Source organism: Acomys russatus, chromosome 8 (assembly GCF_903995435.1).
Source record: "Acomys russatus chromosome 8, mAcoRus1.1, whole genome shotgun sequence".
Lineage (NCBI taxonomy): Eukaryota > Metazoa > Chordata > Mammalia > Rodentia > Muridae > Acomys > Acomys russatus.
In genome coordinates, this window is record NC_067144.1 from 7,376,510 (window position 1) to 7,401,531 (window position 25,022).

At 46.1% G+C, this 25,022-nt stretch overlaps 1 protein-coding gene across 1 annotated transcript in view; it reads right to left on the minus strand.

Moving 5' to 3' along the window:
- The window catches only part of Etv5 (ETS variant transcription factor 5), a 64,411-nt gene that overhangs the window by 21,663 nt on the left and 17,726 nt on the right, over positions 1 to 25,022 (minus strand). Inside the window, exons 6-8 of the mRNA XM_051150758.1 lie at positions 14,580 to 14,709; positions 13,378 to 13,665; positions 1,158 to 1,417 (exon numbers count right to left, since the gene is read on the minus strand). Of these exons, the coding sequence (XP_051006715.1) occupies positions 1,158 to 1,417; positions 13,378 to 13,665; positions 14,580 to 14,709 (678 nt within the window). The remainder of the gene's footprint in view (positions 1 to 1,157; positions 1,418 to 13,377; positions 13,666 to 14,579; positions 14,710 to 25,022) is intronic.

Genomic DNA, 25,022 nt, shown 5'->3' on the forward strand with positions numbered 1-25,022 from the left:
CATAACTAAACTAAAAACTGCCCAGTCGTCCTACCCGAGAGGAGGGTATTTATTATACGTATAGTGTTTATTATAATATTTAATATATATTAAAGTCAATACCAACTGTAAAGAAAAAACAACAACAACAAAAAAACGTTGCCACCAAACCTTCTGAGAAAAATGCTTCAAAGCCTTCACAAAGAACTCAGTGAAAATTTGTGTAACATCAGCAGCTATTTTTTTTTTCCTAGCACAATGTGGTAAATTTCTCCCTTGACCTGTATTTTCAGGTTTCCCCAAAACTAGATTCTATCCAACACCATCAACGTATTATGTTATTTCCAAGACCGGGCACAGATCCTATAGCCCGCTCTACCCACCAGAGTCATTCAGCGTCAGATGGCTGCGATCTTCCCAAGCGGCTTCAGAAGAGTGCCCAGTGAAAGGCAGAAAACCTACCAACCACTCCCCAGTCAATTCTGATCCTAACTGTAAGCGAAGAGTGGGGAGAACACTGCAAGGTCCCAGGTCTGCCTTCCTCCGAGGGTCTCAGGAATGAGACAGAGGTCAGACAGCCTCAGCTTCTTGAGCTGAGGCTCCTAGCCCGGCAGCAGGGCTAACAGCCTCTGCAGGACGTGAGCCCCAACCACGTGAGCAATGCAACAGCTAATCGGAGCCAGCAGCCCTCTGCACTTGCCAGTTATCAGGTGTGTCTCGAATCGTTCAGATCACAGAACTGTGTCCTAGAGGTGAACTTGTTCCCTTATGATTATATTGGCTCTGTTGTGTTGAAAACAAAGGCACAAAACACAACTTGTGTTCCCCCTATCCAATACACTTAAGGGTAAGAAGGCACCACCCAAGTATGGGCCCAGCAATCTTCAGATTTGCCTCAGACAAGTATGTTACACACTTTTGAATACTATTAACTAGTTCATTAAACTCTTTGAGAGTATGGGGGGGGGGGGTTGTTTTTGTTTTGCTTTGTTTTGTTTTTTGGGTTTTGGAGGTACTGGCCATGGAATCCAGGATACTGTACGGCCACACTGTCAGCCCCTAAAGGCAATTCTTATACAATGAGCCCCAAAGCACCACAGACGGACTCAACATTGATCAGACAGCTGAATATGAGAATACAGAAGCCGGCATGTGGGGGGAGGGGGGTTTATGCTGACCTGAATCGGCACAGTAATCTCGGGGCTCCTGCTTGATTCCCATTGGTGACTGGAACCCATGTGCAGGGGGGCCAGGCATCCCAGGGACCCCGTGTTCATAGAGCGGGTCATGGTATTCCTGCTTGAATCCCTGAAGGGGCGGGGGAGCTGCGGGGACAATGGGCTCTGACATCTGCCTGTGGTAGCCGGGGCGATTATCTCCAGGAACTCCCGACTGCGAAGGGAAAGGGTGGCAGGGCTCAGACAGCTGTCGCTGAAATCTGGAAGAGGAAAAAAAAAAATCATATTGTTTAATACAAAATGAACACTCGGGATTAGCCGCAACATCTGGTTTCTTAAAAGATAAATTAATTTCTAAATTAAAAAATGCTTAGTATTGATGTGAAATGCTTATTATTAGTGGGTGTGTACATGTTTGCACGTGGGTGGGTCAGCTCTCTCCACCTTTCCATAGGTTATGTTAGCTTACACAGCAAGAACCTTTCATGGCGGAGCCATCTCACTGGCCCATGAATTAATTTTGAATCTTACTTGGTATTGATGCATATCATAAAACTACCATAATTATAATATAAGAAATGCAAAGCTGATTGGTAGATCAAAGGAACTGAATTTTTTTTTTTTTAAAATCAAGAACTGTCAAGAATATTTCAAAACCCTACCCAGATCTAGCCAACAGACAGGACATTCACCACAGTTGAGTGGACACTGGGGTCTGACTTTCACACGAACTCTGGTGCCCCATATTTGACCACGTCTCCTCGATGGGGAGGCCTAGTGGCACTCAGAGGAAGGATAGCAAGCTACCAAGAAGAGACTTGATACCCTATGAGCATATATAGGGGGAGGAGGTCCCCCTCAGTCACCTTCCTAGGGGGAAAAATGGGAGAGAGGGAGGAATGGGAGGGTATAAGGGATGGGATAGCTATTAAGATGTACTATGAATAAATTAATAAAATATATTAAAGAAAAGAATACTGCAAAATACACACACACACACACACACACACGGTTTCTCTGTGTAGCCTTGGCTGTCCTGACTCGCCTTGTAGACCAGGCTGTCCTTGAACTCACAGCAATCTGCCTGCCCTTGCCTCCCCAGTGCACGGACTAAAGACATGTGTCACCATGCCTGGCTGCAAAATATACTTTTATTACCTGTTAAAACCACTTAATTTGTCGGGAAATTTAGGCTCCATTTATTTTATACTGCATTCTAAAGTAAATTTCACATGGATGAAAGATCTCATACAATAAAGTAAAAGTATATGAGAACTTACACAATTTGGGGGTGAGAGAAAGCTTTTTTGTTGTTGTTTTCTTGAGACAGGGTTTCTCTATGTTATCTTGGCTGTTCTGGACTCACTTTGTAGACCAGGCTGGCCTCAAACTCACAGCGATCCGCCTGCCTCTGCCCCCCAAGTGCTGGGATTAAAGGCATGCGCCACCATGCCCGGCTTGAGAGAAAACTTTTTAAGTTATCATGCTAACAGCAGAAACCATCAAGATAACACATGGACACAAAGTCAAAGGGAAAACATGAAAATGGGAAGGAAAAAAAATAGTCAGAAAATGCCAGAAACAAAATCAAGAGTAAAACAGAATGCAACAATGTTGATGATGAAGGTCAGTAACTCAGGGTGGTAGCTTGGATAAGAATGGCCCCATAAGCACGCATTTGAATGCTTAGTTACCAGGGAGGGGCACCATTTAAAGGATTAAAAAGATTAGGAGGCGTGGCCTTGTTGGAGGAAGTTGTGTCATTGAGGGTGGGCTCCGAGGCTTCAGAAGCCCACGCTAAGCTCAGAGTCTCTCTAGGCCTATGATTAGGATGTAGCCCTTAGCTACTACTCTCCTACACCCTGCTCACAGGCCACCATGCTCCCTGTCATGATAATTATGAGACGTTGAAATTATAGTGAGCTTTGCTTTATAAGAGCTGCCTTAGTTGGGCTGGAGAGATGGCTCAGTGGTTAAGAGCACCGTTTGCTCTTTCAAAGGACCCTGGTTCAATTCCCAGTACCCACATGGCAACTTAAAACTGTCTGTAATTCCAATACCAAGGGATCTGACATCCGCATAAAATAAAATTACAAAATAAAAATGAAAAAATGAGTTGCCTTGGTTATGATGTATCTTCACAGCAACAGAAGAGTGACTAAGCCACTTGGTGAGTGTGACAAACAGGAAGACCAGTAAAGAAATGCTAAGGGCCATAAATAAAAAGCTTACTAGTAATAAGGGGGGAGGGGCTGAGAGGGCGAGAGTATTCTCCAAAACCCTATTGGGCAGTTCTCAAGTCCCATAACGCCAGCTCTAGGGGACTGGACACCTTCTGGCCCCTATGGGCACCTGCACACATAGATACATAAAGAGAAAGAAAACAGAGTTGGACTGGTGAAATGGTTCAGTAGGAAAGGCATACAATCCTAGAGACCCACATGGTGTACACACTAAAAGACAGATAAATGTAATAAAAAAAATTAAAGACAAAAATTACACCTTGGGATTAGCCTACCCAAAGAAGGGAAAGACCTGTATTATGAACACTTAAAAATACTTAAAAAAGAATTTGAAAAGACCAGAAGATGAAGAGCTCTCCTAGGCACATGGATCAGCAGGATGAACACTGTGAAAATGTCCATCTTATCAAAAGCAATAGAGCTTCAAAACAAACCCCACCAAAATTTCAACTCACCAGGCATGGCAGCACATGCCTTTAACGCCAGCACTCAGGAAGCAGAGGCAGGCAGATCCCTGTGAGTTCAAGGACAGCCCTGTCTACAAAAAAACAAACACAACAACAACAAAACCAACTCAATTCTTCACTGAAATTGAAAAAAAAAACTTGAAATTCATATGGAAACAATAAAAACACAGACAGCCAGGATCATCCCGATTTATACAAACTGCGTGGAACTTACACCACCCTAATTTCAAGTTAGACGTGCGGTAAGAAGTAAAGCCACCATGCTAGGAGAACAAAAGCAGACACATTTATCAGTGGAATAGGACAGAGGACCCAGATTAAGTGCACATCCCTCCAGCCACCTGATTTTTTGACAAAGGCGTGGGAAAAAAAAAAAAAAAAAAGACACACAGGAGAAAAGACAACAATGGTGGTGGTCAAAACCAGACAGCTACACATAGGAGGAAACATCGCTTTCCCTCTCACCCTGCACTCCAATCAACTCTGAATGGATCCAAGGTCTCAACGCCAGACCTGAACCGCTGAAGAGGAGGTAGGGAGAGTACACTTCAGGATACAGGCTTATGTAAAGACTTTATAAATAGGGCTCAACTCATCCAGGAAACAAGACCATAAAAGTGGGACTCCGTGAAGTGGGAGCTGTTTGTGACCGAAGAAGTCATCTAAATGGGGAAAGTCTTTGCTAGGTTATGTCTGACAGAGGATTAGTATCCAGAATATACGAAGAACAAAAACTAAATGCCGAGAAAACAAACAATGCTGCTAAACGTGGGCTAGAAGGTTTAAAAGTGTTGGCTGCTCTTAGCCAGCAGGGAAATGCAAACTAAATGACACTGGGACTCTCTCTCACCCCACTCAGAGCCGCTAAGATTAAGAAAACAAACGACAAGGTTCTTACTAATAATAGACTTACCCAAAAAGTTGGTCTTAGATTTGAATCAGTCTGTGTGACAACAGGTGGCTAACAGACTTCTACAGCACTAAAGACTTAAACCAGAGATCTGGGTACAGATAAAACCGCAGAGCATGGAACTGCTCCCGGTGAGGTTTTACTATACCCTTGTAGGAAACACCCCCACCCAAATCACCGTACTATAACTTGACCCCTGAGCAACTTTACACAGGCGTGTCCTTCGTCCCTGTCTCATCTGCCAGGCCGGCATTCAGAATACATTCCAGCACAGTGAAGTCTAGCCTGCGCGGACATACCACCTCAGCAGAAACCTGGGTTTAAGGTCACTGTCGTTTAAGGGACCCTTGAAGGGTCTCCAAGCAAGCAAACATTTGCAACTCAGGTGTGACATCTTGAATACAGGCATAAGCCATGGGCTTTCAACCTCGAGCGGAGCCAATGTATTCCGGAGACTTCATTCCTTCTCATCAGCTGCCCAAACCCCTTGTTGTTTGAAAGAAACGGCAGCGGGGAGGGGCCTTTTCTCTTTTCTGGTCCCTCTGTGACCACGTTAGAACCAGCAAAGGTGACCCCCTACAAGTCAGTTCCTTTGATGGCTCCAAGATGGGCTGCCCCACTCAGTTCTGTAACCAGAGCCTCGGCAGCTGGCGCAACCAAGGGCCCTGCTTCCGCTCAGTGCTCATCTTCTCACCTTCCAGAATGTAACTCTAGAGTTGGCCTGGGATGGCCTCCTTAGGAAGGGATGCTTCCAAATGAGCCCCCCCCCAACATCCCTTCACGGCCCGCCAGCCCCCCCCTAAAAAGCATGCGTAGATCGCCAAGACCAGCGTTGCTCTGCACTGCATATTGGAGTGCGGCAAAGGAGATCCTGGGGTAGGCCACAAGACCAGCGTATCTTGGGGGGCAGCTCTAGCTTGCTGCTATAATTGCTATTTACAGAGATAAATTAAAAGTAATTCAGTCCTTGTCCTCAAAATGCATCACGTGAACTTTACTCACTGGCCTTCATCTGAACCCCAGGCCCCCCCTCATCCCGCCAGCAATCTTTTTTGAAGTTATCTAAGAACGTGTAGCCTACATAACAGCCAAGAGGCTGCTGGGACCAACCATTCCCAAGGGAGCAGCAGCTTAGGCTGCCTAGTCTCTCTTCCTCCCACCCCACCCGTGACCCCTGTGCTGCTTACAAGGAATGAACTCAGATCTGGTGAGCAAAGAAGGACAGACTACTAAGCAAGGCTTCCCAAGCGCCAATTTATTTAAAGGGACAACTTATTTATTTGTCAGATTTATACAGCTAGCGCCTTGCCTCCGGAGAACACGCCCACGCCACCAACATTTGGTTTACGTTATGAAAACTGTTAGATTCTTTTTCTGCATTTCCTTTTTGGTCGTAGCTGCCAACACACAGCGTAAACACAATGGTTAACGGGAATAAAAGGGAAAAAAAAGTGCAGATTCGACGTAGGGCACAGCGTGCCCATGACTGGCAGGTGAAACCAGTGATAGTTCAGAGGTCGCCTTCAAGGTATCTGTAAGATATAACTAACTAGAAGCGTACCTCATGCTTTTATCTCACTGTTCCGGCTAAAAGAACTTGACGGAAACCAGACAATCGGCAGAGGCAAACAGGAGCCTGCCTGTGAGGTCAGAACAAGCCCAGCTGAAAGCCAGGCTTCACCACAGACTCCCCACGTGACTTTAGGCAAGTTACGTAACAGCTGAGCCTTCATTTTCTCATCAGCAGAGTAAGGATGACCAGGGCACCTGCCCCAAAGGCCTGCTGTGAAGATTACATAAGATAACGCACGTTAACTGGACGCAGCACATTAAGTTCTCAAAACACACGACCTCCAGTCTCCCAGCTAAAGTCACAAGCTCTGCAAATGGAAAAAAATCTCATGGGGTCAAGGAGATTGCCACAGACACCAAAGTCAGAGCCCTGAGCTGCCCACAGGATCCAGTCCTTGAGTGACTCACTCATGCTCACCTGAGAAGAACAGTAACGCTGACTCAGCATGCTGCAAGAAAGAACATCAGCGGAAGCAGCCCTTCTCACACAAGCCTAAGCACATCCGTGAAAGTGCAGCAAGAAACACTGCAAAGAACTGTAAAAATACAGTAACTGAAGTTTCTAAGTTTGTGGTATCCAAAAAGCTAAGTACAAAAAAAAGAAAAAAAAAAAAAAGTCATCATGTGGTTATGTATGCCAGGACGGGTTCATGGGGATAGACCTCAGATGGACAAATTTCAGGACCTATTTCCATCCTCCCGCTGGCCTTTCACGTGGGTTCCAGGGACCCGGGCTCAGGTTGTCAGGCTTGGGTAGCACACACGTACCTGTTGTGATATTTAAAAAGTCAAATGCAGAGCCAGTGTGAGATGGCTCAGCAATAGATGTTTGCCGAGCCAGACCATGTGAGTTTGCTCCCCAGGCCCCGCCAAGGTGGAAAGGGGGAGGGAGTGGACTCTGTTGGCTTTTAAGCTATGTAAGCATTCCCCACCTCCACATAATAAATTTGAAGAGTGTGAAAAAAGAAAGGTGAGTAGCACACAGCTAGACATGACACAGCCTGTGGAACTGAGGAACGTGGACACAGGAAGCAACTGCACGGTGCCCAGCACACCTCACCCCAAGTAGCACAGTTGGGGGTCAGTCTGGGTAAGAGCCACAAACCTACAGTTTAAATACATATATTTAATATCTTTATTTGTTTGTGCCTGTGTGTGCAGGAGCCCTTGGAAGCCATAAAAAAAGTCATCAGACCCCCTGGAGCTAGAGTTACAAGCTGCATGACATGATGCTAGGATCAGAACTCTGGTCCTCTGCAAGAGCAGCCAAGTGCTCTTAACCACACAACCATCTCTCCTGTCGCACCTAAATTGTTTCCACAAAAACTTTTCAATAGCCTTTTGATGGCGTCTAAGCACAAATCAGACTAGTCCACGTACCAGAAAACACTATTTTTATAAACTAAGGGGAAAAAAAATTGGTAAGAAAGTTTGAAAGCTATGATAGCAAACACTTAAAATGCTGGAAAAAAAACCCCACAAACCATAACCCAGGCAATAATATATGTACAGGAGGGCTTGTGTAAGCAACTGGGACTGAGGTAGCTGCCTGTCTAAGTGGGTGCACTTTTACAGAGAACAGAACCAGACAGTCCACGAAGAGTGAAACTACAACAGACAGACGGACAGACAACAATTGACTCTCAAGGCTAGATGCTATTTGCCAAGAAAGTCAGCAGCGTCTGCCAAGGCTTCAAAAGTTCTAAATTTAAAAAGGCGGGTGGGGGGTGGGGAAACAGACAGACAGACAGACAGACAGACACAGAGACAGAACGGCATATTCTAGGTTTTAAAAAGATATCATGGGCAACTTTGTGCTAATTAATTTTTAAAGCACATACATGGGGAAAGTCCTTAAACCTTTTGATTAGATGTATTAAACTAAATAGAAATTTAAGGCAAAACTCTAAAAGATGAAAAAAAGACAGACCAGTAAAATCATTTCCCACAACAACAATGTCAAGAGTAAGTTTACTGGTAAATTTTTTTCAAACAGCTTCAAATAACTCAGATTTTACATGAAATCACAAATTAGATGCAGAGGTCCTACACACACATGCATGAGAAGAAACCAAGTTCAGCAACTGCAGACAATGGAGGACAGAGCCAGAACAGGGCTCAGCTGGCAAGGACCTGGCACCCCCTGCCAGACAGCCTGAGGCAACCCGGGAACCCTATGGTAGAAGGAACAAACTGACTTTTGCAAATGGCCTCTGACCTCCATGTACATTTTGTGTCACACATGCACAACAACACATACATTAAAAAAGTAGTAAGATACTAAGTAAGAAATAATAAACAGCCGGACGTGGTGGCGCATGCCTTTAATCCCAGCACTTGGGAGGCAGAGGCAGGTGGATCGCTGCGAGTTCGAAGCCAGCCTGGTCTACAAAGTGAGTCCAGGATGGCCAAGGCTACATAGAGAAACCTGTCTCGAAAAACTAAAAAAAGAGAGAGAAAAAAAAAAAAGAAAAAAAAGAAATAATAAACATCTTGTGTTTGTCACAAGAATGCAAGGCTGGTTTCATGTAAGTCAGTGTAATATACATTCAAGGAGAAAAATAATTTGATCCTTTTTAGTAGAGACAAAAACATTGTCTTAACAGATTTCAACACTGATTCATGCTAACTTTTCATGAAGGGTAGAAGGAAATTTCCTTTAGCATAACAAAGGTAAAATACGCTGGGCGTGGTGGCACACACCTTTAATCCCAGCACTCGGGAGGCAAAGGTAGGTGGATCACTAGGAGTTCGATGCTAGCCTGGTCTACATAGCAAGTCTAGGCTACACAGAAAAACCCTGTCTCGAAAACCCAAAAACAAAGGTAAACTATACACAATAAACACAGCTTTAAGGGTCAGAATATCCTCTATTTCAACTGTTAGGAGAAAAGTTACTCACTCTTGTCAAGAAAGTTTCATTAAGAATCCAAGCAGCTTGGTGTTAGATTCCCAAATGAACCCATGTTCCCACACATACACGCTATTGGCCAGACACTCGAGTTACACATGTGACTCAGCCAGCCCTTTCCTGTGACAAGATCTGGAGGGCGACGGCGAATGGCAGCCCGTGATGGACTGACTCCCAAGAGGAAGTACTTCTTGTAATTTGTCAAGCACCATAGTTTCTATGAAATCAAAGTTTAAGGAAACAGGCCAAGCCAAGCAGCAGGCAGTGGCCACACAGCAGGAGACTTCTCAGTAAGTTGGTGCTTTCCTCTTTAAAAGGTACTAACCACCATGGCTGACCTCCCGGTGCCTGGGTACTTCATATGGTGAGTAACCGCCATAATATGCATACTCTTTTTTTGTACTACGCAGAAGCAGTTTTGTTTTTGTTGTTTTCCTACTGTAAGAACATTTTCTTTTCTTTCTTCTTTTTTTTTTTTGTTTGTTTGTCTTTTCAGGGCAGGGTTTCCTCTATGTTGCCTTAGCTGTCCTGGGCTCGCTTGGTAGACCAGGCTGGCCTCGAACTCACAGAGATCTGCCTGCCTCTGCCTTGGAGTGTTGGGATTAAAGGCGTGCGCCACCATGCTCGGCTGGAACATTTTCTTAAGTTTTATACTCAGTTTGTTTTTCTGGATGTCGAGTGTGGGAGATGGCACAGTATTTTAAATGCCTTGAGGGTTTTTTGTTTTGTTTGTTTTTTTCCCCCCCCAGTAAAGTCTCTTTAGTTAAATTGTGAGGCTTTCCTCCAGTAGAGATATGATAGAAGGAAAGACAAAATCAAAAACAAAACCAAAGCCCACATGCAGGGGGTAGAACACAGCTTCTAAGTTCTTAGCTTGTATGACCGTCAGGATTGATCTCACCGGAGGAAAAACCGCACAGCTTCAAGGAGTATAAATGGAATATGCTGGAGCACACCAAGCACGTGATCTCCTCCTACATCATGTGGGAGGGACCACCGATGTAAATCACAGCTTTCAAATACAGTATTTATCTTCTGAAAATAAACTGAGTTGCGGAAGGATTATATATAGGCAGGTTATATGAAACATTAGGAACATACATTGACTATATTTTAATTGTCTAAAGCTTGACCACAGCAAAGGACCGCCACCGTCAAGAACAATTAAGATCCAGTCTATGGAGGAGGGCACAGGCTCACCACCTGAACAGACCAGGCAGAGCCTGTCCAAGATAAAGACACCTTTGTCCCCACAGGCTTGGACCTGGGCTTGGAAGAGATAAATCGGGACTCCAAAGACAGTGCCACCTAAGAGAGGAACAAAGTTCAAGGACAAAAACGGTCTCACTAAGGTCACCTCAGCCTTTTATGGACTCTAGTGGATGTTTGCAACTCAAAGGCAATCTCGCTGGGTGGCTCACAGCTTTAATCTCAGCAAGGGAAGGTCAGCCCGGTTTACAGAGCAAGGTCCAGGACAGCCAGGACTACAGAGACACCTTGTCTTGAAAACCAAACAAAGAGCTGGTGATGTGGCAGAAGCCAGCAACGCCAGTACTCGGGGAGGCAGAGGCAGGCAGATTGCTATTGAGTTCAAGGTCAGCCTGGTCTACAAAACGCGTCCGGGACAGCCAAGCAAACAGTATTTCATGGTTTGCTTTCTCACTGTAAAGTTAAAAAAATAACAACAACAAAATTCTGCTTTGGCCACAAGCATAGGTTCCCTTTATCCTACAAAACAATCTACACTTAACAAAGACATATACTAGATGGGGCTAAGTGTTATGGTAACATATGGAACACGCCCAAGATCCACCAACTCAGGCTCGGGGCGGAACAGGGAATGTGCAATTGTGTGAGCCTGCTCACACAAAGACACGCTGCGGCTGACACAGAAGGTTCTGTCCCTCTTGGTTTTTTTGAGCCAGGGTCTCTGACTAGACTTGAACCTCACCGAGGAGCAGATTACTGGCTGGCCAGCAAGTCCCAAGGGTTCTGCTTGTCACTGCGCGACCCCACCCTCAACCCCCACCCGCCTCTCCGCCACTGCAGTAGGATTCCAAGCAGGCACCACCATGGCTGGCTTTTTCCACAGAGGATCTGAGAATCCAAGTAAGCTCCCCCAGGCTTTCACAGCATGTACGGAGCAGCCCTTCCCTGCTACTGTATTTTTATCTCCACCTCCTCAAACCTGGCTGGGGCCTCCTATCCACCCTCAGCTCTTCTTCGGTTGCTTGAGAAAGAAGCCTACACACTACCTCACCCTTCACCCCAGGTTCCCAGAGTCTCCGTCACCTCGGTGACAGTCTTGTTTTGGAACCATCATTAGTACAGGCAAAGGGTAAGAAGCAGGAAGTTCAAGACAGACAGGAAGAGATGCCCATGTGTGCTTTCCCTCCAGACCAGAGGGCAGAGTCATCAATCCCAGGGATCTAAAGCTCCTTCTTCTTGGACGAGTCTATTCTACAGATGACACTAGGGGCTCCTCAACACTGACCAGTTTGTCTAAGCTGTCACACCGCTCAGGATAAGAAACAAGGGTCTTGGGCTGGAGAGGTGGCTCAGCGGTTAAGAGCACGGACTGTTCTTCCAGAGGTCATGAGTTCAATTCCCAGCAACCACACGGTGGCTCACAGCCATCTATAATGAGATCTGATGCCCTCCTCTGGCCTGCAGGTGTACATGTAGGCAGAGCTCTGTATACATAATAATAAATAAATAAATCTTTTTAAAAAGAAAGAAAGAAAAGAAAAAAGAAACAAGGGTCCGAGAGGAAAAGTGCTAGCCAAGCAGATTTAACAAGTCAACTTCCCTTTGCCTACATTTGCTGGCCATTTCAAAGACTGAACAGATACACTATGTCACCCCCCCCCCCGCCACCCCCAATAATAACTCCTCCAAGAAACCAGCGAGATGCTCTTTACAAACATAACGCCCAAATCAGTAAAATGAAAATGGCAAATGGGTCTACTTTTAACCCGAAAATCCTTTTTTTTTTTTTTTTTCATAAATAAATATCCATTCTCTTGGAAAAGAACAAGGTTATAATATATGAGACTGCTGAAGCCTGCTGGCGGCTGTTGCCCTCCATGGCAACAGAAGCTTAGAAGCCAGTGTCTGCCATACCACACAACTCAAGTACCTCCAAATTGGTGATCACCCTTTGTCCCTTATGCAGCACAACTCCTTCTCTGTGGCTCCTGGCTTGCCCAGGGAATGACATCCGCCAGCTGAATCGCACAGGTCAGAAGAAGTGGGCACGGGACCATAAGCAAGAACCCCCTCTATACAGGCCCCCCAAGCCCTGGATCCCACCCCCCCCACCCCGGACAGCGTGGGATAGATGCGAGGAGGAGAGGTTTCCATCTTGCGGTGCTTGCTAACACCACAGATGAGTCACTGCGTCTCATGATGCAGTGCACATGCATCTGACGTGCATTAAGTCCAGAAGCGGCCAAGTTTCTAGAATACCACAGACAATGGACTTAGAAAGCTAGATTCCCTCTTCACCTTTATTTTTGATGAATGAAGGATCCTAGATAAATTTCCCCTGACGCCTCAACTGTTGGAAATATATATAAAACTACCTAGAGGGAAATCATGAAATTTCTACCTCAAAAGAAGACATTACCACTAACATCAATCTTAGCTCGTTCTATTGCAGAAGTCATGCTGAAGCCTGATGGGTAATGAATAATGCCTCCTCTAACTCAGAACCTTCCCTCGATGCGAACAGAACAATAACATAATTAAGAGTAACGTAAACTGAAGTTCAGTTTTGCAGGCAATATCTCATGAGAAGCCCAGAAACTTGTAGATGGAGGTCAACTGACTGTACATCCTGGGCAAGTCATCCATCCATCCAGGCTGGAAGTGGGCAGACAGGTTTCTAAGAATGCTACAATCTTATGAACTGTTCTGAGGGTGTCTGGAACAGGGTGGTAGGTTAACTAGCCCATAGCCATAGTATATTGGTAGTCTTATTTCACTGAGACCTCAGTGGAGTGACAACTTCATAGGTGCCTGGCCAACATGACTAATGGCTTCTCTCCTGATGAGGGGAGGACACGAGAGAGGGAACACATGAGAGAGGGAACTACAGACAAGAGTCGCAACCCACCTCTGTTCTGACGGATACTGGCTGTCCGGCATCATCTTTGGCATTTGCAGGGGCTGATGTGGTGGCCGGGGGACCGCAAATGTTTGTTGCTGTGATCCAGGTTCTGGAAGTGAGTGAGGGGGGGCAGCAGGACCCACCCCTTGAACTGGGCCGGCTCCAGGGGCAAGAGCTGAGGCAGGCAGAGCTGCCTGAGGTGGGGGGAATAGGGAATTCTGATGGGTGGGTGACAAAGGAGTGGTGGGAGGGGTTAATGGCTTGAACCCAGAGGGAGGCTTCCTTTCGTAGGCACTGTAAAAAGAAAGAGAGAGACCCATTAAGCTGCAGAGAGGATTTGCATGGTAACGGGGGCCCAGCAGAAACACCAGTTTGCAGACCACTGTTGCCAGGAAATGACATCATTAGCATAGTTAAACTGCGACAGTCCTGGGGGAATATTTGTACCTCTGAAATGTGACAAATACACTGCGTCAAAGGACTTGTTTAACACTTCTAGTGATTTTTCTCAAAGATAATTTTAGCTTCAGCTTCCGGTTTCCTTTTTTTTCCCTCCTTCTAAAAGAATTCTCTGTGTATGCTGGTGCAGGGGCGGGTGGGTGAGGCTGGAAATGTATGGGCCTTCTCTGGTCCCCTCTCTAAGGTATTCCAGGGCTCCCAGGAATTGGTCAGAATCTTTGCAGAAGGCCACAGCGCTTGAATTAAACAAGCCTTTGCTGGTTCCAGGCAGATCTGTGTTTACCTTGAAGTGCAAAGAACGATTAAAATTAAAGTCTCATTCCTAGGGCCTGGATATTCTTAAGTAAAGGGCACAAGCGTGGGGGCTTTTTTTGTTTATTCTGATCTGAAGATTACTTCCATGGTGCTTAAAGTTCACATTAACATAGGATAGACAGGAAGTGTATACTACCTGCCCCAAAGGTACAGATCAAAAGGCCCAGTATCCCAGGCTCTTGCCCTAGCTGGCCCTGGTTCCCTGTGGAGCCACAGCATTTTAATGAAAGTTTTGCCTTTCGTGCATAACATATAATGGCCCCAGTGGAATGAGCTACACCACGAAGATCACAGCTCAAGGCAGGCATGCTCTCCCTCATCTCCCCTGCCCTCATGCTAGGTAACACCTGCTGAGGCTTCCAGAACCTTCTGTGCAGCTCCTCAGCCTTCCCACCCTCCTGCCCCAACCTATGAGACCTGCCTCCAACACTTACCAATAGTTGTAGAGGCACTTTTCTCCGTACTTAGCACCAAGAGCCTGCTCATGGCTACAGGATGACAGCTCAGAGGAGGGGCTGTGCAGCTCCCGTTTGATCTTGGTGGGGGGTGGAGCGTGAAGCACCACTGAAGGGTGGGAGACAAGAGGACAGTATTTAATAGGTCGCGCTTCTTTCATGCGAAAGGCTGGCGCTGATTGCTCTTAGAACTCAAGGTCAGGGAAAGCTGCCCCACCTAAATATGCAACCTTTTGTCAAGAAGACAATTAAAAGTTCCTTAATGAGGCTCGGTGGGGCACACCTGGGACCTCAGCGCTTAGGGCGAGTCTGTGGCTAGCCTGGGAAAGGGAGTGAGACTTCTCAAAAACAAAACAAAACACAAAACCAGAAATCACCACCTGACATTTTAAATGAGCAATCCCTGTTCCCACTTCTTTAGTCATGGGTCTTGTTTCCCAGTTTCTGAAGTCCTTAAAAATTTCGTAGTGGTGATGATGAAGAAAATATAGGTGGACCCCAAGAATTCTTTCTCGAAAACGGAGAAAACAGCCTATAAGCTGTGGTGGTAGTCACTACACATTAGCTTCCCTAAGACTTAAAAAGCCTGTGGCAATACATTGCTTTTCTTTTTGCTCCTCCCTCCATCCCACCCCCAAAGACAGGGTTCCTCTGTGTAGCCCTGGCTGTCCTGGAACTCACTCCTCTGTAGACCAGTATCTTCCTGCCTCTGCCTCCCAAGCGCTGGGAGTAACGGTATGCGTCGCCAACCACCACCACCACCACTAAGGCTCTTAATCACAAGCATTTTTCCAAAATAAATACAATTTTTGAAGTCTCTTTCAAGTAACTCTAAATACCAGTTCTGAGTTTTAAGAAACACGTGCCAAGTGCGGTGAGCAAATGCCTGCAATCCCAGCACTTGGGAGGCAGAGGCAGGCAGATTTGTGAGTTCGAGGCCAGCCTGGTCTACAAAGTGACATCAGGGAAGCCAAGGCTACACAGAGAAACTCTGTCTTAAAAAACCAAAACAAAAAACAAAAAAAACAAACAAAAAGCATTATATAGCTCTTATGAATGAAGGAATAGGGGCTAGAGAGATGGCTTAGAGGTTAAGAGGTTAAGACTGTTCTTCCAAAGGTCTTGAGTTCAATTCCCGGCACCCACATGGTGGCTCACAACCATCTACACTGAGATCTGATGCCTTCTTCTGGCATGCAGGCATACATGCAGGCAGAACACTGTATAAATAATAAATATTTAAAAAAAAAAAAAAGAATGAAAGAGTAAAACAAAACAACTTAGCAACTCTCTAGGCAGAAGCTAACTACCTATGAAGTCTGTGGAGGCCTGTGTGCCCACAGTATCTGCTCCTAGCCTTTCCCAGTCCTTCATGGTACCCAGTGATAGTCTGGACTTGCTTTGTCCCCCCTGACTCATGTTGCAATGTAATAGTTTCCCAGTGTAATGGTGCTGAAGGGAGGTGCTTGGGCCACTGAGGGTTTGTTCCACCCGGGAGAAGGGACGGAGCATCTCCTCCACTCTGCAGCGTGCTTCCTGGTCTTGTCTCCTCCCATGCACCCCTTCCCTCTGCTCTCCACAGACCTCACCTGATCCTCAGTGTCCAGAACCGTAACCCAAATTAACTTTATAAACTATGTACGTATATACATACAGTTACACCGGTCACACACACATATTTTTATGTACTCTTAATAAATAACCCAGGCCTGCCGGACAGTGATGGCGCACGCCTTTAATACCAGCATTCCAGAGGCAGATGCAGGTGGATCTCTGTGAGTTTTTGAGGCCAGCCTGGTTTACAAAGTGGATCCATAACAGCCAAGGCTGCACCGAGAAACCCTGTCTCATAAAAACAAAACAACCCACCCAGTCTGTAGTTTTCTGTTACAGGAGCAGAAAATGGACTAAGACAGTATCAGTGGCGTCTCCTGAATTCATAAGACAAGCACACGTGACCCGGGCTGAGTTTGGAAGCCTACAGATTCCACATGGATTTTCCTTTTTACCGGGGGGGGGGGGGGGGGGGGCGGGGGGGGGGGGGGGGGGCGGCGGGGCGGCGGGCAGGGCAAGATTTCTTCTCTGTGTAGCCCTGGCTGTCGGACTCACTTTGTAGACCAGGCTGGCCTCGAACTCACAGTGATACACCTGCCTCTGCCTCCCAGAGTGCTGGGATTACAGGCATGCACCACCACATCCAGCTCCACATAGCATTCTGAGAGGGCAAAAACCCAAGATTGTGCTGGGATTAAAGGCGTGCGCCACCATGCCCAGCTCAAAAAACCAAGACTTTTCAAAATGAAGGAACCTTATTTAGAGTGGTCCACACTCCTGAGTACAGAAAACTAAGTCTGTCCTTTCTTTCTTACCTAGATACTAAATTGCTTCTGAGAGGCCCTTTTCCCCAGAGTAGGACAAACCTTAACACAGATAAGTGTACCACAAGACCTGTCCCTTCCAGCAAGGATTTTTAAATGGCTACTCTCTGCCTAGCTACCTGGCTGCAGGGCTTGGGGTAACATTCCCTGAGGACTATTTTTCCATTACAAGGCTCATGAGCAGCAAACCACAGTGCTCTGTGACCCACCAAACTCTTCCTTGACTCAATGTTTACTCCTAAAATGCTGCTGTTAGGATTCTGGCTAAAATCTAATGATTATGCTAGGCATGATTGGCTGTGTAATCATCCTTTTCTATCTGGTAAGACTCAACAATCTTCCAGACTACACTGGTTTCTCTTATAACTTCAAATCTGACAACCTGAATTCGACCCCTAAAACAGGTGGACAGAGAACTGACTTCGAAAAGTCTTCTGATCTCCATGCAAATGCACAGGCACACACACGCATTCATACTCACATGTGCACACACCCCCAATGTGTGTGCAACACACACACACACACACACACACACACACACACACACGTCTTGCTAACAGACTGGAGAGAAGTTTTCATAATTCCTTTCTTACATAATGCCAAACTGTGTTTTCCAGAATCCATGAAATAAGTTAAGAACTAGCAGATTATATTTAGAAGTCTAATATTAGAATCTCATCATGAGTTTTTGATGGTGACATCATGGCAGCCGAGAGTCGATTGTTATCAAATGTTTTCAGATACTCAGACACACAAAAAGGAAACTATGGCAGCCTGCAGGGTGACCCCGTTGGTCACAATCTCTTCTTTTGTACTTTCTTACTGTCAAAAGTTTTGGTAAAAAGTCAGAACAGTAGCAACACTCCAATTTAAAGAAAAACTATGTATAGGCTTAAAAGTCTAACCTTTCTTTGTCTAAAAATTGTCATTTATAATCATTGCTTTACCTAAATTTGGAAAGTAAATGATTAGAGCGATATTTGATTTTCTCCTGTCAGGTTTTAGAAATGTCTCCACTTTTCCAATCTTATTACAATTACCAGGTTTCCTGACAAGGCAAACTCTAGAATGTAAAAACGAAGCTGTCCAGGGAGAAAACTCCATTGTAATTTCAGGAAAAGCACAATCCATTTTTAAAAGGGAACCTGTGCTGCTTGCTGTCTCCACCTCAGTGTCTTCTACCACAGCCTGTTAGGTAATGACACTTTTTCTATACAGAAAAGGGGAGTTCAAGAAATTTAAGTGAATAGCCAGGCAGGGTAATACCAGGCACAGCAGCACTCCCACAATCCCTAGCACTCAGAAGTTGGAGGATCAGTTGTGGCCAGCCTGGGCTACATGACAAAACCTCTTAAAACCAAACCAAACCACCCTGACCCACCCTCCATTACAAATTATGAATTGATCATATTACCACCCAGCTTTTAACATTGCAGGCAGGGTCTACAGTTACTCTGTAATTCTAGGTACAGGTTAGCCATAAATGGGTCTCTTCCACTCCCAATCAATGATCTTGAGAGAAAAGGCATGGCAGAAACAAGATGGGTAGTTTCACAATTCTCTGCTGACAGGAGAACCAGTGGGGCCAGAGAGCAATGAGAGGAAGGCCCAGCTCCCCCCAGTTCTGCTGGGTGGGGGTTGTGTGCAGGGGTCCACCTCTGGCATTTGACCAATCAACTTAAGCCAGGAGTTCCAAAGCCAAGGAATGCACCTTGCTTTTGTGTGCCCTCATACGTATGCCCTCAAGAGTAAAGAAAATGGCGCAGAACTTCTTGGATGGGGCAAAGAAGAGTGCTTGCCTTTCCACAGTGGGCTGACTAAACAATGACAGACATCTGTGACTGTAAAGGGTGGAACGGGATTAACTTGGGAAGGATCACAGACTCCAGAGAAGCCTGAAATGTTCAGCGTTGGCTATTTAAGCTGATAAACACCTCTAGTCAGAAACGTTTGTGCCCAGCATACGGAAGATGGCCTTGCAAGGTCAGCTGCCTCAACCATAATTACTGATTAACATGGACCGCCTTCAGGGTTATGAAGATTTCATTCCTGACTTCCCTTCTTGGAAATTTAATGAGTCCATATTCCTGAAATGCTGACAATAGGAGAGTGAGCAAAACAGAGAGATCCTCTCCTGGCACGTGCACATTAGTTACATACTTGTTTTTTAGTGTTTTTCTTATAGAAGCTGTTTAGAGGTTGCTGGGCCTTGGTCCACTTGTTCAGTCTCCTACACACAAGAACAGGAGAGCCAGGCATGGTGGCTCACACCTGTGATCCCTGCACTTGGGAGGTAGAAGCAGGCAGATCTCTGTGAGTTCAAGGCCATCCTGGTCTACAGAGCATGTCCACAACAGCCAAGGCTACACAAAGAAACCCTGTCTTGGAGAAAGGAAAAAAAAAAAAAAAAAAAAAGAAGAGGAGGAGGAGAAGGAAAGAGAAGAAAAAGAAGAGGAGGAAGAACTCTAAGGCCCAAGGAGTCGAAAAAATTGTTCAGAGCCTTGGGGCTACTGGGAAGGAGAGTCAGTCTCTCCACACTGTCATTCTATCAGCCTTCTACCATATGGTCAGAAATGAGAGACATTTCAATCACCTCCTTTGTCCATTAGAAAGAAATAGAAGACAAAGCCGGGCGGTGGTGGCACACACCATTAATCCCAGCCCTTGAGAGGCAGAGGCAGAGGCAGGCAGATCGGGCTGTGAGATCGAGGCCAGCCTGGTCTACAAAAAACGATTCCAGGACAGTCAAGGCTACACAGAGAAACCCTGTCTCGAAAAACCAAAAAAAAAAAAAAAAAAAAAAAAGAAATAGAAGACAAAAAAATTTCCAACCTAAAACAATAGAAATATGACAAGCTGAAAGTACTGTGTGGGTGTGGGTGTTATACATGCGTGTGTGTGTGTGTGTGTGTGTGTGTGTGTGTGTGTGTGTGTGTGTGTGTGTGAGTGCACGTGGAGAACAAGGGAAAGGACATTAGGTATCCTGCTAAATCACTGTCTTACTTCTCTGAGGTTCTTTGAGACAGAATTTCTCACTGAACCTGAAGCTAGCCCAGGAAGCCCTTCCCTGCCTTGCCCCCCCACACACACACAACAGTGAGGTTACAGGCGCAGTCACTACCCCACCTCACCCCACACATACACAAGGGGGTTACAGGCACACAGTCACCACCCCACACATACACAACAGTGAGGTTACAGGTACACACAGCCCCCACCACCCCACCCCACCCATACACAACAGTGAGGTTACAGGCACACACAGTCACCACCCCCCCACACACACACCCCCCACACAACACCAGGGTTACAGGCACACACAGTCACTCTTGGCTCTTCACTTAGGCACTGGAGGTTTGAATTGTCACCTCATGCTTGCTCAGCAAGCGCTCTTACCTGCCCAGCCATCTCCCCTCCCCTAACAACAAAGGAGAATGAACAAGGACCAACAATTCTGGAGAGGAGGAAAGAGACAGTCTGGGAGAGAGACAACAGGCAGACCCCCTCAGGACTCTCTATGCGCCAGGTGTCCTGGCACACTTCATTTCACTTAGTCCCTCCAACCTAATGGAAAATATTACTTGCACTCTTTCCGGTTTGCAGATAGGAAAACAAAGCCTAAGGAGCCAGCTTTGGTCTCTCCACTAGTAAGTTGCCAGGATTTCCACCCAAACAGTTCTTCGGCATCCTATTATAGTCTCGGAGGTAGTCTGAGAAAAGACTGTTTAGAAATATGGATGGAGCTGGGCACTGCGGCTCATGTGTGTAGTATCTTACCAGCAACTGAGAGGTGGGAGCATCAAGGCCATCCTTAGCTACATAGCAAGTTTGAGACCAGCCCAAGCTATATGAAACCATGTATTAAGGGGGGTGGGGGGATGTGCAGAAAGCCACTCATGCAAGTCATGGTGGCAGGCCTGGTGGGATGTGCCTATAGTCCCAGCACTGGAAAGCTAGGAGGACAAAGTCCAAGGTCACCATAGGCTGAAAAGCAAGCTCCTATTTCCAGAGAGGCAGATTAAGAAACTAGCAAAAAAAAAAGGGATGGAGAAGGAAGTCAAATAGAAAACATGAAATGAATGTTTTTGCCATATCACAAGGCTGAAGCCTCGTGCTCACGGTGGGCCGTCCAGGTGGGGCACACCTGACTCCTAACCCACTGGGAAACAGATGCCTTTCTCTGTCCCTGCCACACGATCCTCCTTCGCGCCTATTGGCAGCCAAGCTTCCCCACTCCTACAGCTCCATTCTCTGCAATCCACGCCTTCTGTTCCAGCGTTCCTCCTACGAGGTCTCTCTCATTCTCCCTCCTCCAGTCCAGTTGGCCAAAGCCTTCTGCTCTCTTAGACAACTGCCAACACCCTGGAAGGCCTGCATATCTTGACAACCCTCCCTTAAAGCCACCTCTGAGGCCAAGGACAGTGACTGAATCCACTCTCCAGGTTCTATATGACTACAAGAACTCTAACAAAGATCCATGCCCAAAATACAAAATTAGATGGTAACATGGCATTAAGCCCACATCTGGGCATTCATTACCAGGTACAGTACTGTCTCCCAGCCCACCATAACAGCACTTTATAAGTTTTAGATACTGCGTTTACCCACCGAACAACTTAACCTATCAGACTAGGAAAAGCCTTGCAAGGGACACAGGATTAACCAACCTGCTGGTCCTGAACAAGAGGAGGAAGAGGAAACAACAAAACCCACATATACAGAGGGGTCAGAAAAGAACCAAACTGCCATTCTTCACAGGTGGGTGGAGGAGAACACAGAAAATATAAATATATATCCACAGAGAATGAAACCCAATGGGCTTATCTGGCATGGCTGTTTGCTACAAGGTCAATATACAAAAAGAACGGTCTCTACATCCCATAACCAAAGCAATATGAAATAAGAAAAGATATTTAGAGGGGTGGAGAGAGAGAGATGGCTCTGCTGTGACAAGCAACTGTTCTTCTTGCAGAGGACCTGAATTTGATTCCCAGCATACATATGGTGGTCACAATCCTCTGAAACTCCAGTTTCAGGGGATCCAATTCCTTCTTCTTCTACCCTCCAAGGGCACCAAGCACATATGTAGCATGTATGTACACACACATGCAGCCAGAGCACACTTAAAAATGAATAAATTTAGAGCCGGGCGTGGTGGCGCATGCCTTTAATCCCAGCACTCGGGAGGCAGAGGTAGGCGGATCACTGTGAGTTCGAGGCCAGCCTGGTCTACAAAGTGAGTCCAGGACAGCCAAGGCTACACAGAGAAACCCTGTCTCGAAAAACCAAAAAAAAAGAATAAATTTAATAAAAGTTGAAGAAAATACATCTAGGGCCACTGAAAGGGCTCACTGGGTAAAGGTGCCTGCCAACTAGCATGAACCCCTCAATCTGACCCGAGAGCCATACGGCAGGGGGGACCCCTGTCCCAGAAGCTGTCTGACTGCCATATATATGTTATAGCACATGTGGCCCCCACTCCCAACAATTAAAACGCAACAGGAATTGTAATAGTAGCAGAAATATCATTTACTTAAAAACAATCTAATCAAAGATTCCCCCAAAACGCTATGAAAAATTAAAGAATAAAAGGAAGGTCGTATCACGGACTGGAAAGCTTAATATCGTAAAGACATCAATTCTCCTCCGATTTACCTAAGGGTTCAATGTAACACCAGGCAAAACCTCAGCACTGTACAGAGATTAGAATGAATAAATTACAATTGCATTTACTTACAGAGCTGAGTCTCCCAAATATGCTAAACATAATGAGCCTGGCATAAAGGTAGACACGCTGTATCAATCTCCAAACAAAGGCTTTTTTTTTTTCCAGAGACAAAGCTAACCTATGGGGCGGAGAGGAGCGGTATGTCAGAAAGGAGGCTCAGGTCGCATTGCTCATTAGCAGAGAAGGGTTAGGAAGAGGCTCGTCTCTTAGCTATGTTACCAGAATTACAAACTTCTCTCAGGCAAAACACACACACACACACACACACACACACACACACACACACACACACACACCCTCTGAGAATTTCATACATACAATGCATCATAATCATATTCACCTTTAACTTCCCCTGCCACCCCTCCCACTATCCCAGACACACCTCCCCCACGTCACACACACACACATTGCACGCACGCACACGCCTCTCACATCCTCATGCTTTTTTTTCTTCTTATTTAAATAACCCCCTAAATCCAGTTAGTGCTTCCTGTGTGAGGATCCATAACCTACTAAGCAGCTATACCCCCAAGGTTACTGACTTGGCGTGATCTTGGGCAGGTCTCAGGCAGACGGCCAAAGCTGCTGTGAGAGCCTGAGTGCACCAGCTAGCGGCCACACATATGATCACACCCTCCATATACATACTTTCAGTAGCAGCAGCACCAGTACATGGCAGGGACAGAGACAGTAGGCAACACCCGCCCGGGAAGACGAGCTAAGCAGACAGGTTCTGTTCCTTGAAGGGGATAACTGGAAAAGGACGTTATCTAAGATTCTCAAACCCAGCAAGAGGCATGCTCAGATGGGCAGAATGGCTAATTTCCACTGTCTGGCAACTATCTCAAAAGGAGAAAAGCCGGGAACATTACCATGGATAGGGGTAGGGAGCACAAGTTCCAAGAGAGGAACTGGGCTGGGCGAGGTGGCGCATGCCTTTAATCCCAGCATTTGGGAGGCAGAAGCAGACGGATCTCTGTGAGTTCAAGGCCAGCCTGGTCTACAAAGCGAATCCAGGACAGCAAAGTCTACACAGAGTAACTCCATCTCACAAACCAAAAAAACACAAGAAAAAACAACAAAAACGGAAGAACTGAGGCTGGAGAGATGGCTCAGTGGTTAAGAGCACCGTCTGCTCTTTCAAAGGACCCTGGTTCAATTCCCAGCATCCACATGGCAGCTCACAACTGTCTCTAACTCCAAGATCCGACACCCTCACACCAATGCACATAAATTAAAATAAATAAAATAAAATAAATTTTTTTTTTAAAAAAGGAAGAACTGGAAGAAGTACAGGGAGCTGCACCATTTTCATACCTAATATAGCTAACCTCTATAAGCACAAACTCTCAAGTTTCATGCGCTGGAATCAATTATTGGATGAGCTCTACAAAGTTCTTAAAAATTGACTTTACTGGTTTATTATGTATGCGTAGTACCCGTGCACATGCGTGTGCAGCATCACCAATGGGGAAGCCAGAGATGGGCACTGGGGGTCCTGCTGCAGCGCTCTCCGCCTTAGTCCTTTGAGGTAAGACTCTCACTGGATCTGGAGCTAGGCTAGCGGCCAGCAAACCCAGCCATTCTCCCTTCCCCATGCTCTGGACACTGGGGTTACAGGCATGCACAGTCACACCTGGCTTTTCACTTGGGTGCTGGAGATTCGAACTCAGGTCTTCGTGCTTGCACAGCAAGCTGGGCAATGTCCTCAGCCTTAGGTTAGAATCTGTAGCAAAGTTTCCCAAAGCCCCCTCCTCAAGTATGTACAAGCTCTTTCTGATAGTCTGGTGCTATTCTAAGTTCAGCCGAGAAACAGGAACACCAAGTGAAAGGATCAACAGTGCAAGAGCTCTCCAACCCTGAGATTAGCATTTTTCACATGTTTTCACTTCTAGACGCTCTTTTTAAATGCACCCCTTAAATGGGTCAGCAACTACCAACTTCCTTAAATCACTCTGGTGGCACACTCCTGCACTCCTAGCCCTTGGGGACACTGAGACAAGATCATGAACTTGAGGCAAACACAGGGTACATAGCAAGACCGTGTCTTAAAAAAGAAAGCCGGTGTATTCTCGGGGGAAACACGGGTGAGTGGAGAGGGGGATGGGGGGCAGGACTGAGATGCATGAGACCATGCTGCAAAACAAAACAAAACAAAACAAAACAAAAACACCAGGGAGACTGTTACAGATGAAATCGTCAGCTGGGCATGGTGGCATGAGCCGTCAACCCCAGCCCTCGGGAGGAAGAGAAAAGTGGATCTCTGTGAGCTCAAGGCCAGCCTGGTCTACAAAGAGAGTTCCAGGACAGCCAGGG